The sequence below is a fragment of the Delphinapterus leucas genome, chromosome 2 (assembly GCF_059928025.1).
Source record: "Delphinapterus leucas isolate spDelLeu-1000000601 "Yukka" chromosome 2, BTC_Dleu_Yukka2, whole genome shotgun sequence".
Lineage (NCBI taxonomy): Eukaryota > Metazoa > Chordata > Mammalia > Artiodactyla > Monodontidae > Delphinapterus > Delphinapterus leucas.
In genome coordinates, this window is record NC_143130.1 from 84,758,463 (window position 1) to 84,775,603 (window position 17,141).

Sequence of the window (17,141 nt, forward strand, 5' to 3'; positions counted from 1 at the left end):
GAGGATTATCAGTAGAAACCTCTCATGGTTACCCTGCTTTTGCATTTTAGCACCAGGCACATTGGGCCTACTGGGGAGACCAGTTTAACAGGAGCAAGGAAGGTAGGAGTTTCCATGGGTTACTTTCAAAGAGTAAAGCTTCTTCCCCTTGCAACAGTAGAGAAGGGGGAAATGCATTCTCTGTTTTTCTTTTATTCAACAAATTTTTACTGAGTGCCTACTCTGTGCCAGACACTGTTATAGGCTCTGGAGAAACAGCAGTGAACAAAACAAGATCAGAAGGCCTTCGTGAAGCTTATGATCTGGGGGAAGGAAGTGGAGGAGGGGGAGACACCATAAACAGTTACAGACTCTGGCAGCTGGCAATAGCCATTAAAAAGGAAAATGAAGCAGAGTAGGGGTGGGGCAGGGCTGTGCCTTTTGTATCTGGCATTCAGAGAAAGCCTTTCTAATTCCATAAGGAAGTGAATTGTGTCACTTCACACACACACTTTGAGGAAGAACATTTGAAGTAGAGGGAACAGCAGGTGCAAAGGCCCTAAGGCAGGAAGTGTTATTGGAAAAATAGCCAAAAGGTTGGTAAATGCAGAAAGGAGTGAGAGAAAGGAGGGGTGGTAGATGAGGCCAGAAAATGGGGGGTAGGCAGGAGGGAAATGTGCAGATCATGCAGGGCCTTAAGGGCACTGGACAGTTTTAGTAGAAAGGACACCTCCTACCTCCTGACACATGCCTGATTCAAACACCAGTGGTGCTCTCTATGGAAATATATTCCCATGTAAGTTTTGTGACGGATTTCTTTTATTTAATGGACACAAGATAAGTTTATGTGTGTGTCTCTTTAGCAACAAATGTTATGAGTGGTGATTCTTGGTGGGGTATGTGTTTGCTTATTCTCAACAATATCCATGTAAAGAGGACAGTCACACAGTTAAAAATGTTTCTCTGAAATGCAAAATCTTATCGTTAAAGCTTTGTATTAACATTTGTGTCTTAGTCATCTCTGGTTGCCATAACAAAATACCACATGCTGGGTGGCTTAATAACAGAAATTTATTTTCTCACAGTCCTGGAGGCTGAAAGTCCAAGATCAAGGTGCCAGCATGGTTGAACTCTTGGTGAGGGCCCTCTTCCTAGCTTGCAGACAGCTGCCTTCTTGCTGTGTCCTCATACAGCAGAGAGAGAGAGACAGCAAGCTCTAGTCTCTTTTCTTATAAGGACACTAATCCTATCATGGGGGCCCCATCCGCATGACCTCATCTAAACCTAATTACCTTCTAAAGACCCCACTTCCAAATACCATCACATTGGAGGTTAGGGCTTCAACATATGAGTTTTTCATATGACTGAAACAAACATTCAGTCCATAACAATATCTACTTTCATGTCCCCAAAACAACAGATGGGAACAATTGTTAATTTTGTACACCTGGTAATTTCTCAGCTCTGGGACCTGCGGTTTAAGGGGAGAGAGCGCTGAGCAGAAATGGAGGGTGTGTTTTTGGCCTGTTGCCCTATGACCAGGAAGTAATTCTCCTCCCTCTCCTCAGAGTCCTACACTAAGCGCCCTGCCCCCATCGCCACCAATATCCAGCCCTGACAGAGTCAGTCCATTCACAAAGGAATGGGAAGTTTGGAGAAAGGTGATGGTAGGGCTGGAATGTGTGTAGGTGTGGTTCTCCCTCTGGATCCTGGCTCATTTACCCCAGAAATGGGCTGCTGCACTTTTTCTTCTGAAACTCCCATGACTTCCACCCAACAAATGCCCTTGCTTTGAACTCTGTCCTGTGAAGTTCGTTGTGAAGGTAGTATTTTGGAGGAGGAGTTAAAATTGATAGACTAAAAATCCTTTGTCTATCAATCTTAGGAGACAGATTCCACAAAAGAGATGTCAAATCTCTGTAGAAAATTATCAGTCCTGTAATTTTCAGTCATTTGCATCAAGAACTTGAAATATTGGGCAAATTCAATCGGATGAAGCCAGCTTACTTTTTTAAAACTTGCTGCCGCTTTGCATTTCCCCCGGTAGCTGCACCTGTAGCTGAATGTTTTTAACCCAGAAGGTTTGGTTCCTGCTTAGAAGGAAGGAAACCAATGGCTCTGCCAGTCCCCTCCCCCAGTGAGGGAATCAGGCACATTAAAGACAGGCTTCATATTATTGTGATCTTGGTCAGAAGGGTTGCTGTACGCGGGCCTCTCACTGCTGTGGCCTCTCCCGTTGCGGAGCGCAGGCTCAGCGGCCATGGCTCACCGGTCCAGCCGTTCCGTGGCATGTGGGATCTTCCTGGACCGGGGCACGAACCCGTGTCCCCTGCATCGGCAGGTGGACTCTCAACCACTGCGCCACCAGGGAAGCCTTCTGATGCTTTTTAAGTGCAATCATGTGGTTTTCCCGATTGGCTGAGATGGCGTCTACAGATCAGCCTGCCTCAGAAGTTCCCCTTCCCGAGAGGAATGATGGTGTGCAGTCACATGGGATCACATCTCCTTGCCTAGTGACAAGGACCCCTAGTCCATGCTGCCTGAAGACAAACAGGAGGAGAACTCTCCTTGCCTGCTGGCCAGTGGGGCAGCTCTGCTGCCCAGGCTTGGGAGAGAAATAAGATTCACTTTGTACGTCCAGGAAGAGTCCCCACCACGGCCCTCAAGTTGGCTGGGAAGCTACTTTAATCCAGGGAGCCCACCATGCTCTCTCTGACGATGACACCTAGGTACCTCCTGGGCCAGACCCCCCGGGCAAATCCCAACAACACAAGGAGGGACAGGGTGAGTGTAGGCTCTGACAGGTGGCCTGGATGTGATGCAAAGGGAAGAGAGGCTTCAAGGCTGTGTCCACATGCACAGGAGAGGGGAGAGGATTGCTTCTGTGGCCTAAATCACTACTGACAGTCTTTGGCCAGAACGAAAATCCAGGTGGGACCAAGCCCAGGGCTGCCTGGCATCACCACAGCGGTGCCCTGCCAGGGACCAGGTGCAGGCTGAGTGCCACTGCAGGTCCTCCTGCTTCACTCCCAGACCTGGCTCTGTGTCCTGAGGCCTGGTCATGCAGAGGCCGAGGAACCTGGCTGAGTGGGCCAGTGCTGGTTTAGATGGCCCGATGGCCCTGACGGGGCTTGTGTCTTGCTTTTGAAGGAGGACGGCAGTCACCTGGAGGTGTTCTGTGAGCTCCTGGGCCTGGAGAGTGTCAGAGTCGCTCAGTGGCTGTGTAATCGCAAGATCATCACAAACTCCGAGACGGTGGTGAAACCCATGACCAGGTCCCAGGCCATCAACGCCAGGGACGCGCTGGCCAAAAAGATCTACGCTCAGCTGTTTGACTTCATTGTGGAGAGAATTAACCAAGCCTTGCAGTTTTCAGGCAAGCAGCACACTTTTATTGGTGTTTTGGACATTTATGGGTAAGAGTCTCTTCAATGAGCCTGTCTTTCCTCATTTTAATGTCGAATGCCTGTTATTTTTACGTCATTTTGTTCTGGTTGCTCTTTTGTGTTTCACATGATCAGAAAGGTGGTGTTCAGGGCTTCCCTGGTGGCGCAGTGGTTGAGAGTCCGCCTGCCGATGCAGGGGACACAGGTTCGGGACCCCGTCCGGGAGGATCCCACATGCCGCGGAGCGGCTGGGCCCGTGAGCCATGGCTGCTGAGCCTGCACAGCCGGAGCCTGTGCTCCACAGCGGGAGAGCCCGCAACAGTGAGAGGCCCGCGTACTGCAAAAAAAAAAAAAAAAGAAAGATGGTGTTCTCTTTTTTTTGCATATATATGGATGTTAAATACAGTCTCCTGGGCTACAGTGTCTTTTTTCTAGGGTGTATTAAATAAATTCTAAATCAATAATGGCCAACTTCCAGAGCCACATGCCAGCTACCATGCTGAGTGGTCTCCGTGCACCTTCTTATTCCTCAAACAACCTTATAATTACCCTCGTTTTACAGGTGAAACAACTAAGCCTTAGGAAGACCCTTTCACAGTTGCTCTGCTGGTGTGAAAACCCAGCACTGTATGAGGCTCTCACCCACTTGTTTCCCTATAGAGGCCCTGTGAGGTGTAGAGCCCTGACATAACTTTCCCATTTCGTAGGGTCAAAATAACAGCCCCAGCGGTCCTGCACCTTGCCCACACTCACACCGCCAGAGGTAGACTCAAACCCAGGCCTTTTACCAACCAGCCTCCTCACACCTAAAATCTTCTTCCATTCTTGGATCATGAGGGTCATGTGTTTGCCCCATTCTCCAAGAATTCTTTTTTTTAATAAATTTATTTATTTATTTATTTTTGGCTGTGTTGGGTCTTCGCTGCTGCACGCAGGCTTTCTCTAGTTGTGGCGAGCGGGGGCTCCTCTCTGTTGTGGAGCACAGACTCTAGGCGCACAGGCTTCTGTAGTTGTGGCATGTGGGCTCAGTAGCTGTGGCTTGCGGGCTCTAGAGCGCAGGCTCAGTAGTTGTGGCACATGGCCTTAGTTGCTCTGCTGCATGTGGGATCTTCCCTTACCAGGGCTCGAACCCTTGTCCCCTGCATTGGCAGGTGGCTTCTTAACCACTGAGCCACCAGGAAAGTCCCTCCAAGAATTCTAATACATTTGGGGGACCAAGTTCCCACACTGGGGTTTTTTTCTTGCTTCTTTTCATTGCCCAGTCCTGCTTTTCCAGGTCAGACTTGTGCTAAAGACACTTGTAGAACAGCCAGGAAGAGTGAGTGAGGCCTGGCCAGCGTGAGGGGAGTTAGCACCCGGGCTTTTGTTTGTTAGCAACTGGCCTTCAGCGCCCAACCCCTTCCCCCTCCCAGGACCCACCCTGGTTTCTCAGGGGGAGGAGGGGTAGATGGTCCCAGGGAAGGCATCACGGAGTATTCCACCGAGATTGGGGAGTATCCCCCCACACCCCAGGAAAAGCAGCTCTCCCTCCCCTTCCCATTTGGAGGGGAGAGCCGGCTGGCCTGCTGGGAGGGCAGGCAGAAGGGGCCGCTGAACTTTTACGCATATAGAGAGAAATCGCTTTTCCCACAGCTCTTTAATGTGAGGCTGTGCCTCAGGGGCGTTCCTTGTTTAACTTAGATTCTAAGTTAATACTATACACATGACTCCCAATTAATAGTATCTGTCAACAGTTATAAATTAGTGATACATTGCTGGGGTAGTCTAGTAAATTATTTACCTTGTCCGTTGAAAAAAAAAAAGGATTTGAGCAGCCAATAATCATTTAAGCAGACTTCTAAATGGGAGTAGCCCTGCCTAACAATAGTCTCTCTCATTGTGGTGGAAATGTGACTGTTATATTTTTTCTATTCTTTTCTGTGTTTTTAAAATGTCTTTAAAATAAATAGCCATTTATTTATTTTTTTTTTTTGCGGTACACGGGCCTCTCACTGTTGTGGGCTCTCCCGTTGCGGAGCACAGGCTCCGGACGCGCAGGCTCAGCGGCCATGGCTCAGGGCCCAGCCACTCCACGGTATGTGGGATCTTCCCGGACCGGGGCGCGAACCCATGTTCCCTGCATCGGCAGGCGGACTCTCAACCACCGCGCCACCAGGGAAGCCCCAGTAGCCCTTTATTTTAAGAATATATTATTTCATTCAAGAACAAATATGCATGTGCCAGGAACTATGTCAGGTGTGATTGTTCAAGAAAATAGACATGGCTTCTGACCTCTAGTGACTTAAATTTTAGTGGAGGGGGCAGGCAGATACTTAGAGGTTGGGATGATTTCTGGGCAGGGAATAAGTAGATGGATGTGCTGCAGGTTAGCAGGGCAGGAAGAAGAGAAGGGGCAGCTGAGAACAGGGAGCTATGAGTCAGGAGAATGGCAGGCCGGCGTCAGATCCACAGGCTGATAGACCGCTGTCATAAGGAAGTTGAATTTTTGGCTAAGTGGGCAAATCTTTGACAGGAGTAATTGTAAATTTTTAAGAACTTGTTAGAGTAGATTTTAAATTTATATTTTCAAATTAAATTCCTCCTTGGATATTTAAAAAGTAACATGCTCACTGCCACCCATGAATTCATTTCATCCCTCCAAAAAAATAAGCTCTCCTCTTTAAGTAAGAGTGTTACTGTCTGGGGCGAATCCTTTCACACCTTTCTCCAGTATGCTTATGTCTAGGTGAGCCCTCGTGCATGCACACCTGCAGCTGTTGAGAGAACTGAGCTCAGGGTGACCTGGAAATAAGACAGACTGAAAAGAAAAGTTACCCTCTGTGAAGGCGATGAAAGCCAAAGCTATGAGCGTTGAGATTTCAGCTTGGAAAAACATGGAGGTTTGTGGTTCCCCAGCCAGTCGGGTATTTATGTTCTCTAGACCCAGAGTTGGAAAGGCCTGGGGCTTGGAGTCAGACCGCAGGGAGTGAGCATGGCATCACACCTGCTGTGTGGCCCCCAGAAAGTCACAGAGCCTCTCTGAACCTCAGTTTCGGAGGGGACCTCTCTGGCAGGGTTATTACAAAGGTCAAATGGAAGAAATCGTGAAGATATTTTAAGAACCATAAAGATTGTTCAAATGTGAACAGGGAAACAGTCATTGATGTTTGACATTCCGCCCCTGCCCTAGGAAGTCCAGCCTTTGGCCCCAGCTGCGGGCTGCAGGGCGCGATGAGGCCCTTTTGTCTCCCCTCCAGGCCCAGCCGTGGCCTGTCTGCAATGTCCAGGCCGGCAGAGCCTCTGGACCACCCAGGGCACGTGGGGAATGGGGCTGTCAGGACTGTGGGTTCTTCTCCTGTTCCAAGTCACCCTGCAGCTGCCCAGAGGACAGTCCGTGCCCTTAACCTCCCCAGGAATTCTAAACTGAGCCAAACGGGCTCAGTCAAGTGAGATTCCCAGGGGACCCATGGCTGAAGCTGGCAGGAACCTCTCGGGATTAGAGCGATTAAGAACTAAGCCTTTAGGGGGCTTCCCTGGTGGCGCAGTGGTTGAGAGTCCGCCTGCCGATGCAGGGGACACAGGTTCGTGCCCCGGGCCGGGAAGATCCCACATGCCGCGGATCCTGCGTGTCCGGAGCCTGTGCCCCGCCACGGGAGAGGCCACAACAGTGAGAGGCCCGCGTACCGCAAAAAAAAAAAAAAATAGAACTAAGACTTTAGAGGCACCAAGAGCTGGGGTTGAATTGCATGTCTGGCACCACATTGCAATGGTCACCATCTCTTCTGACCCTCGTGTGTAAGAGTGGGGTCAGGGCAGCTCTTCACTTAGGGCGGTGTTGGGTTAAGTGAGGTGATGAGCATCAATGCTAACACCTAAAGTATTCAGCCTCCTTCTGGCAGGAGCGCTCATCTGGACAGGTGGTGAATTGGGTGCCCCAGTTTTGTTCAGCCCACATCGTAGAGTGGGATGATTCACATAAAATCAGGGTTCTGGATTCTCTTGAGAATCAGGTGACCTCACATCCTGACCTGCATTAATCCATGGCCACAGCTGGCTGGAGCTGAGTAGTACCTGCCCGTTGGGCAATCCTGGTTATCATGGGCCCCGCACAGTTCCAGCCTGCCCCCCCATTCTGTCGTCTACCGGTCTCCTCTCAGCTTGTGAGTTTGCAGCTCCAGAGACAGACACTGAAAGTCTGTAAATGGAGGTGGGGCTGTCTGCCTTGGACCTAAAGGGGTCTGCTGGGCTATGGATATTAGATGGCCTTGCCCTTTTCCTCCAAGGACTGTGAAAGCACCCCTTGGGAGGTAAAACCGTGCTGCCTCTGCGTGCAGCAAAGAGTGGGGCAACAGGAAGCAGCATTGCTTTTTCACTGGAAACATAAGTGTTACAGTCAGGTCAGCTCACAGCTCCGTCTGACACTGTTTGTCCTCGGACAAATGTTTCAACTTCTCAGTCTTATAAAGTGAGCATAATAGTGCTGATGCCAGTGTTATGGTGTGGATTAAATGATATGCCATATTGTACCATGCCTATTTTAATGCCTGCCTCAGGTAGGTGTTCTGTACACACAAGATGCCTTCCTGGGGCAGCCTGGAAGAAGGTGACTTATAAACTGAATGCTAGGATATTTAAACCAGAAGCTTTGAGGCATATTTAAAACTTGCAGAAAACATAGAAAACTTTTAAACTGTAAAATCTGTGAAAAAATGCTAACCTATAAATGAATGTATATATCCTTCAAGTTATATCTTAACTTGTTTAAACTGTATTTCAGTTTTGAAACCTTTGATGCGAACAGCTTTGAACAGTTTTGCATCAATTATGCTAATGAAAAGCTGCAACAGCAGTTTAACCTGGTAAGTGACTTTTCTGCCTTCTTGAAACTAGCTCTCAGCCGTGTGTGTGTGTGTGTGTGTGTGTGTGTGTGTGTGTGTGTGTGTGAGAGAGAGAGAGAGAGAGAGACAGAGAGAGACAGAGACAGAGAGACAGAGAGACAGAGAGACAGAGAGGCAGAGAGGCAGAGAGACAGAGACAGAGACAGACAGAGAGACCATGGAGAGAGGCTCAGTCTGGTTCTTTCCCTCTTCACATCTTGCTGGGTCACTGCACCATCTTGTGGCCATATCTTGAAACTGCACCTTCCCATCCTGTTTCATCTTTGTGGAGCCACTTGCCCACTTCTGTTTCAGTTCATCACCTGCCATTCTTGGACACAGGCCACCCCCGCTGCAGCCAGACCAAACCACTTAGTTTCCTGAAGGCTCCAGTCTTTGCAAGCCTCAGTATCTGCACCTGCTGCTCTCTCTGCCACAACCCACCTGCCCCTGTCCTTTCCCCATCCCTTCATCTTCACCTGGAGAACTCCTGCTTGTCATTTGAAATTCAGCTTCTCCCACAAAACTCATGAGAAGACAGTGTGACATCATGGAGAGCATGGGCTTTTGCTCAAACTGAACTGGGTTTGAGTCTCAGGTCTACCACCTCCTTCCTCTGGGACCTTGGGTTCTCTGAGCCTCATTTTTCTTATTTTGAAAACAGGTCCGTAGTATCTGCCTAATATCCTCGTAAGGAGAAGACGTAACGTTGAATCATACCCAGCAAACGTTTTTTTGCTTTGCTAGTCCTTGCTCCAGAATTAAGTCATGTATAAGCATAAGATTTCACCCTGTTGCAAATTTGTATTCTGTTAACATTCTCAAGGATTCCCTGGAAGTTTAGCATTTAATAACTGAAACTAAGATTTATTCCAAGTGGGTGTGCAGCATAACTCACCTGAGGTCGAACTGTGTCTGTAGATCCTGCCCCTCCCGGGACGCCGGTGCCGTCTTGCTCCCCGACATACACGTTCACCTCAACCTCAGAATAACATGTGCAAGACACCTCCTGAAAATAGCATGTCAGAGGCTGCAATTCCATTTTCCTTTTTTTATTCTGCTTTTCCTCCTCTTCCACTTCATCCTCCTTCTCCCCTGCCCCACTTATTTTGGGGGTGTGTGGGGTTGAGTCTTCTATCCATGTGCAGATCCTCCTGGAAGAGGTAAAACCTTAAAATATCAACATAAAAGCCTTAGTGAGCCCTCTCCTAGCTCCAGTCCCATAAGTCTGGCCGCTGCTGGACCCCTGCATCTGGGTGGCCTCTGGGAGTTCAGCAGTGACAAAGTGAACCTGCCACCTTCCCTTCCTGGCTCCTTGCCTTCTACGCTCCCTCTTGTGATTAAAGCACCACTGCTGACCCAGTGTCCTGAGCCTCACGTTCATCCCAGCCTCGTTGCTCTTGCTCACCTTCCTTGCACAGCGTCTGGCCTCCACAGAACCCTGGGCTGAGTCCTGACGGGGCTTTCTGCCTCCAGTCCTGCCCTCTTCAAAGCCATCCCCACCCCCAAACCAAGTTATCTTTCCAGAACTTAGGTCTCATTGTGAACGCCGTGGGTCCTCACTGTCCCTAGGAAAAGGCCACAGGTCTGAGATTCTCTGGGGGTACACAGGGGGCTGGTGTGATCTCCCCTCTGCTGTCCTTTGCAGTCCCATCCATTGCCCTCCCCCATCACTGTTGTGCTGTCTCTCTGGCCTGTACGGGCGCCGTTCAGTTCTCAACCACCTATTGGGCTTCTGTGCAATTCCCACTGGGATTCTCCTGTGGGCCCCTTTCTCCTCGTAGCCCTTCCCCCTTCTGCCACCTGCAGCCAGGATGAGCCTGAGCCAGCCCTCTGGGAGGCCTCCCTGGTACCCTCATGGCCCGAACAAGTAATGTACAAAGCTCTCCAAGTTCTTAGCTTCTCATACTAGCCCCAGAGCCAACATTCTCAGGTGGGCTGGTTCCCACCCGGCCAAAGAGGCTGGGTCTGCCTTGGACAGCAGCAGTGACTGAGCAGGAAGGGGCTCCAGGACCACCCTGAGTGCTACAGGTGGCAGGCTGGCTCAGGCCTTACACCCCAGGATGTGGGGACGCCCTGCGAGTGGGCTGGAAGATGACAGCTACACCCACGTTAGGACCTCAGCAGCACTGATCGTGGGTAAGGAGGGTGGCATGCATCTCAGAGTCTTCCATAAACATTCAAATCAGTCATATATCTACATTTTCCAAACGTTTATGTCCTGTTCTTCAGAAACACACTCTAATGTTCTCTTTTACTTTCTATGTTGACTTCCGGATTTCCAGCATGTCTTTAAACTTGAACAAGAAGAGTATATGAAGGAAGATATTCCTTGGACTCTGATAGATTTTTATGACAACCAACGAGTTATTGACCTGATTGAAGCCAAAATGGGTATTTTGGAGTTACTGGATGAAGAATGCTTGGTAACTTTTAAAAATAATGGTTGTTTTTAACTTCTGAGTAGTAATCGATGAGCATATTGCAAAATGGATTTTTTTTAATGTACATGTAAATTCCTGACGTTTTACTATTTGATTGGATGTTAATACTGAGACAGCAGTCCATAGCAGGAACCCCAGAGGGTCCAGGGAGCCTCCCGCCCTCAGCAGGTGTAGCCCACCCTTGGGTAACATGCATGACCTCTTAGGTCATGTCCAGCAGGGAGGAGCCCTTTGAAGCTGTCGCTAGGTGTATATATAGAGTGGACATGGAAACAACAAGTGACTATACACCAGTTGTTAATGACTAATAGGAACTGAGTTTTCTCTTACTTCCTGATTCCATGAGTCACCCACTGGGAGGTGCAGCTGAAAACTCAACATCATACAATTGACAAAAAAGTCTCTAGGAATTTTCCTATTATTATTACCCTCTGGGAGGAACAACTTCACAGTGAGTCAGCCTAGCAGTGTCCTTTGTCAGGCCACAGGAAAAAATAATCCCTAGGACAGTATTCATTCTTTTGGTTTAAAGGTTATATTTTAACATTTAAACACACATCTTGTTTCTTTTCCAAAGATTTATTTTTACCACTCCCAGCCCCAAATGCTTGTAACGTTGAAGACTTACTGGTATTTTCTCCCTAGAATTCTCAATTCCATGGTTCTTCTCACAGATTAGCCTTTCTGGTGCCACCTACGCTTTAGCCCCTTCAGTGATGTAAGATTAAAAGACAGGCATCAGGGCCAAACATTCTGGACTGATCTACTGGGGGCAGGGTGCAGAGGCCAAGGTAACCTCTAGGAGTATTTGTACCCACTCTACAGAGTTATTCCCTATATGGAGTATTAGATTCACAGAGTTCAGGCTGAATATAATTGGTAGCTTCACAATCACCAGTATCAAGAACAAGTTTTGCAACTAGCTTAGTTTAAGTAGGTAAGATCTTAGTTCAAGGAGGTAGTTATTAACTAGGCAGTAAAACAAAAGAACAGCTTTCTTCTTGAGGCAGGGGGTGGGGAGGACTACATTTGGGTTCCAATCTTCCCCCATTCAACCAAGAATAAAAATCATGTTCACATAATTTGGGGGGGAAGAAATGTTAAAATACTGCCAATTTTGCAGAAATAAAATCCTTCATTCTTACGTCATTATGTGACCGTTTCCTTTTCATCAATAACATTTTGTTCTTCTAAAAGAGCATGGATGGGCTTCCCTGGTGGCGCAGTGGTTGAGAGTCTGCCTGCTGATGCAGGGGACACGGGTTCGTGCCCCGGTCCGGGAAGATCCCACATGCCGCGGAGCGGCTGGGCCCATGAACCCTGGCCGCTGAGCCTGCGCGTCCGGAGCCTGTGCTCCGCAACGGGAGAGGCCACAGCAGTGAGAGGCCTGCGTACCGCAAAATAAATAAATAAATAAATACATAAAAATAAAAGAGCATCGATATGTCCATTTAAATATCACTCTAAAGAATAAGATCAAAGACAGATGTATGCCTAGAGTTGCATTTGAAACAGGAGCCTCTCATGTAGAGCAGTTCACTCTGAGGTGCAGCTCATCTTGGTTTCTTAGAATTAGCGCTTTTCCTCCCCTCTGTTTCCTTACTTGCTATTTGATTTGCTCTTCTCTTCCAGTTACCACATGGGACTGATGAAAACTGGCTTCAAAAGCTGTATAATAATTTTGTCAACAAGAACTCTTTGTTTGAAAAACCCAGAATGTCAAACACATCCTTTATCATCCAGCACTTTGCTGATAAGGTACAGTGAGAGTTTGGAGCAGTGCTGTCTGCCCCTGGCCCACAGCTGTCTCCTGGGAGGAACAAGCAGGCCAGGGCCGTTGCTGGTCAGAACCATCACACTTAGCACGTAGCTTTGATGAAGGATACCTGTGTGTATGCGCGAGCGTGTGAGCATAACAGTTCTTAATTTGTCTTTATCACAAAATATATGCGTTTCAGTCGTACTGCTTTAAAGATAAACGTGTTGCCAGTGGACCTCATTTCTGATTTGGGGCTTATTGTGAGTTCATTAACCTTTCATCAGTTTATTTTCTCTGTGATATTGCTATAATCAAGACAGCATAGTTGTTTCCTACATTGAAAGGAATATCTTTTTGTTGACCCTTTCCTTTCTTATTGTCATAATATATTTTTACATTGGTAACAGAGACTGACTCAAGATGATGGGTTTTCTAAGTGATCTTTATTTTCTTTATATGTCTCCAATTTCTTATGAAAAAAATGTTTAGTGAAAAAAAAATTTTTTAATCAAATTACAGAAAGCTTAGGAAATGGAAGGAAAAAAAAAAAGAAAATGTACCATAACCACCTGCCCTAAACATGCTTTCTCATCTTGCTTTCCTTCCGTAAGGAAACTCCTGCCCTCTGTGTTATTGCCGGGTTGGGTGTTACTCCAGTGGCTTGGCCAGCACCTGGGGATCATGGGGACAGCCTGTGCTTGCCTGTCCTAGAGGCTATTGCTGTGGGTCAGTCTGCTGGTTGTGCCTGAGTGTCCACGGGGGCAGTGGAGGGACAGCCAGCCAGACAGCTATAATAACCTTTGTAGGCCAGAGGAGCAGAGTTAAATGTGACCGCCTTTTAGTGCTTGGAGTTTTTCAGATAGGCTCCTGAAGAGACGCACATGAAATGAGTGATGATATATCAAGTTATATTTTCTAGTTGCTGTCCTTTATAATTCCACAGTTGTGATCCCAAGGGAAAAAAAAGCATCAGACTTCATGTAAAGCACGTATGGGGTTTACTTCAAGAGACCCTCTCTATAGTACATGGTGTCTGTACGTTTAATTCTTGTCACCTGGCACTTCCAAGAAGACCCTCTTAAAAGAACTAACAGTGCGGCATTTTGCGTGTACTATGGATGGGTGAGAAGAAACCATACACACTGTAGGGTCAGCTTAGGTTCTCAATTTCACTAACCAAGGAAACAAAATTGTTTTGAGAGCGAGGCAGCTGTGCTTAGATGCAGAAAATCAGCACACTTGGCCATGGTCCCCAGTGCCCCCAACAGAGGCACTCAGGTACCTGCTACCCTGTCCCTGCCAACAGTCTCCTGGGATTGGGAAGGTTCTATATTTGTTACACCTTTGCTCGTTTATACTGGTGGCTCACACACCAGCCTGGAAGAATTTATACAACAGTCCATGTGCTGTACTCACAAGGGCGTGTTTCCAGACAGCCAGTGTTCCTGGTTCATAACCCGAACTGTGCACCAGGAAGGACACTTTCCTACCCAGGGGTCCCTGAACACCCTCTCTGCCTCCATATTCCAGCACCCCTGAAAGCCTGTTTGTTCACAGTTTGTAAATTTTTATTTTTTTATTTATGAAGAATATATATCACATTTTAAAATATATAGTCCAGAGATTTGGCTGTTGTAAATAGTGCTGCAGAGGACCTAGGGGTGCATGTATCTTTTTGAATTCGTGTTTTTGTTTTCTTCAGATATATACCCAGGAGTGGAATTGCTGGATCAAATGTTAGTTCTATTTTTGAGGACTCTCTATACTGCTTTCCATAGTGGCTGCACCAATTTACATTCCCACCAACAGTGCACGAGGGTCCCCTTTTCTCCACACCCTCACCAGCACTTGTTATGTGTGGTCTTGTTGACTTTATCCATCCGGACAGGTGCGAGGTGATACCTCACTGTGGTTTTGGTTTGCATTTGCCTGATGATTAATGACGTTGAGCATCTTTCCATGTGCCTGTTGGTTATCTGTCTTCTTTGGAAAAATGTTTATTCAAATCCTCTGTCCATTTTTTAATAGGATTGTTTCTTTTCTTGGAGATGAGTTGTAGGAGTTCTTAATATATTTTGGATATTAATCCCTTATTAGATATATCATTTGCAAATAACTTCTCTCATTCAGTAGGTGACCTTTTCGTTTTGTTGATAGTTTCCTTCACTGTGCAAAAGCTTTTTAGTTTGATGCAGTCCCATTTGTTTATTTTTGCTTTCGTTTCCCTTGCCTGAGGAGACATTTACGAAAAAGTATTACTAAGACTGATGTCAAAGAGCATACTGCCTGTGTTTTCTTTTAGAAGTTTTATGACTTCAGGTCTTACATTTAACTCTTTAATCCTGTCTGGAAACACGCCCTTGTGAGTACTGCACATGGACTGTTGTATAAATTCTTCCAGGCTGGTGTGTGAGCCACCAGTATAAACGAGCAAAGGTGTAACAAATATAGAACCTTCCCAATCCCAGGAGACTGTTGGCAGGGACAGGGTAGCAGGTACCTGAGTGCCTCTGTTGGGGGCACTGGGGACCATGGCCAAGTGTGCTGATTTTCTGCATCTAAGCACAGCTGCCTCGCTCTCAAAACAATTTTGTTTCCTTGGTTAGTGAAATTGAGAACCTAAGCTGACCCTACAGTGTGTATGGTTTCTTCTCACCCATCCATAGTACACGCAAAATGCCGCACTGTTAGTTCTTTTAAGAGGGTCTTCTTGGAAGTGCCAGGTGACAAGAATTAAACGTACAGACACCATGTACTATAGAGAGGGTCTCTTGAAGTAAACCCCATACGTGCTTTACATGAAGTCTGATCCTTTTTTTTCCCTTGGGATCACAACTGTGGAATTATAAAGGACAGCAACTAGAAAATATAACTTGATATATCATCACTCATTTCATGTGCGTCTCTTCAGGAGCCTATCTGAAAAACTCCAAGCACTAAAAGGCGGTCACATTTAACTTTGTAATATTTATTTATTTATTTGGCTGTGCCAGGTCTTAGTTGTGGCAGGCCGGCTCCTTAGTTGTGGCATGCGAACTGTTAGTTGCAGCATGCATGTGGGATCTAGTTCCCTGACCAGGGATCGAACCCAGGCCCCCTGCGTTGGGAGCACGGAGTCTTATCCACTGCGCCACCAGGGAAGTCCCTGAAATTTATTTTTGTGCACGGTGTGGGAGTAGTCCAGTTTGATTCTTTTCGTGTAGCTGTCTAGTTTTCCCAGCACCACTTATTGAAGAGGCTGTCTCTTCTCCACTGTATGTCCTTGCCTCCTTTGTCATAGATTAATTGCCCATAAAAGTGTGGGTTCTTTTCTGGGCTCTCTGTTCTGTTCTGTTGATTTATGTGTCTGTCTTTATGCCAGTACAATACTGTTTTGATGACTGTAGCTTTGTGATTAACCAGAGATTTGAATGTTTAAGCAGCCACCCTGGATATGTTGTTTGAGGGATTTGAGAAGCCTTATGAATCAGAAAGGGCTGCATAGAGGGTTTTTCTAAGCCAAGTTCAATCAGGGCAAACACTGACCCACTCTAAACCTGACTCTAAGGGTTTTGTGGTCCTGGAAGGTTTTGTGATCAGCTGGTCAATTTTTCTTTCCTTTCTACCACATTAATGCTGATTCAAGAAAACATTTCTGTTTGACTCAAAGGGCACCACTGAGCTTTTTTCCTCCTCCTGGTGGCTTCAAAGGCAAAGGGAACCCTAAGCCAGGTCTTCTTGTATTAGCTGCACATGTTACAGGGAAAAAACAGTCACCTGGGGCCAGTGGGAACTAATGGGTGAGTGTAGAGTGACCAGCGGCCAGTGAGAAGTCCAGGCAGCGGGAGAGCCTGGCGCTTTGCATCAGATGACATATTCCCAGCTTCCTAAGCTTTCTGTAATGGCGTTGCTGTGACAAACAAACTGAATCTCTTTTTAAAACATTGCCTTTATAGCCCCTTCATTAATCTTTCTTTAAAAAGAAAACTGTGGTACTTAGACTCTGTCTGCGTTTGCCTCTTTGGAACTAATTCCTTTCTTTGCATAGGTAGAGTATAAATGTGAAGGTTTCCTTGAGAAGAACAGAGACACCGTCTATGACATGCTGGTTGAAATCCTGAGAGCCAGCAAGGTTTGTAAAGTCCTAAGAGGTAGTTAATGTTATTCATTGTGTACTTGACGTGGATCTAGATGTGTATCAGGAAAGAGTAAGAAGTGTGTGTGTGTGTGTGTGTGTGTGTGTGTGTTAGCTGTCTTGTAGCAGCGAATTGTAGCTCCTACATACAAAAAATGACTGTTTCGGAATTGGCACTAAAATATGTTTCTAGCTTCTGAAAGCATGCACATTTCCACTCTATGCAAAATCAGAAATCAAATATGCAGATGACAGAGACGAAGGACAGATAATACAATCATTTAAAGAATCATAATTCACATTTTGTTCATTCACTCACTTATAAATCACTTATCACGTGCCAAGCACTGTCCTAGATTCTGGGGATACAGCAGTGAACAGGGCAGACAGGGTTCCTGCCCTCATGGAGCTCACATCCCAGAGGGAGCGGCATACCTTACACATGAAAGCAAGCAATGGTAGGTAGTGCCAAGTAAGTGCTCAAGGAAAACCAAAGCAAGATGGAGTGCTGCTCTGCATACGTGAGCTCCTTGAATCCACGGTTCTGTATGATGAAGTGTCACCGTAAGAGTGACTTCTGGCTTTTTCTTTTCCTCCTTAAAC

The 17,141-nt window shown here is 46.8% G+C and overlaps 1 protein-coding gene across 1 annotated transcript in view; it reads left to right on the forward strand.

Annotated features, from left to right (window-relative positions):
- Positions 1 to 17,141, forward strand: part of MYO5C (myosin VC) — a 109,640-nt gene that overhangs the window by 25,705 nt on the left and 66,794 nt on the right. Inside the window, exons 10-14 of the mRNA XM_089906238.1 lie at positions 3,130 to 3,395; positions 8,122 to 8,203; positions 10,507 to 10,647; positions 12,298 to 12,423; positions 16,452 to 16,535. Of these exons, the coding sequence (XP_089762364.1) occupies positions 3,130 to 3,395; positions 8,122 to 8,203; positions 10,507 to 10,647; positions 12,298 to 12,423; positions 16,452 to 16,535 (699 nt within the window). The remainder of the gene's footprint in view (positions 1 to 3,129; positions 3,396 to 8,121; positions 8,204 to 10,506; positions 10,648 to 12,297; positions 12,424 to 16,451; positions 16,536 to 17,141) is intronic.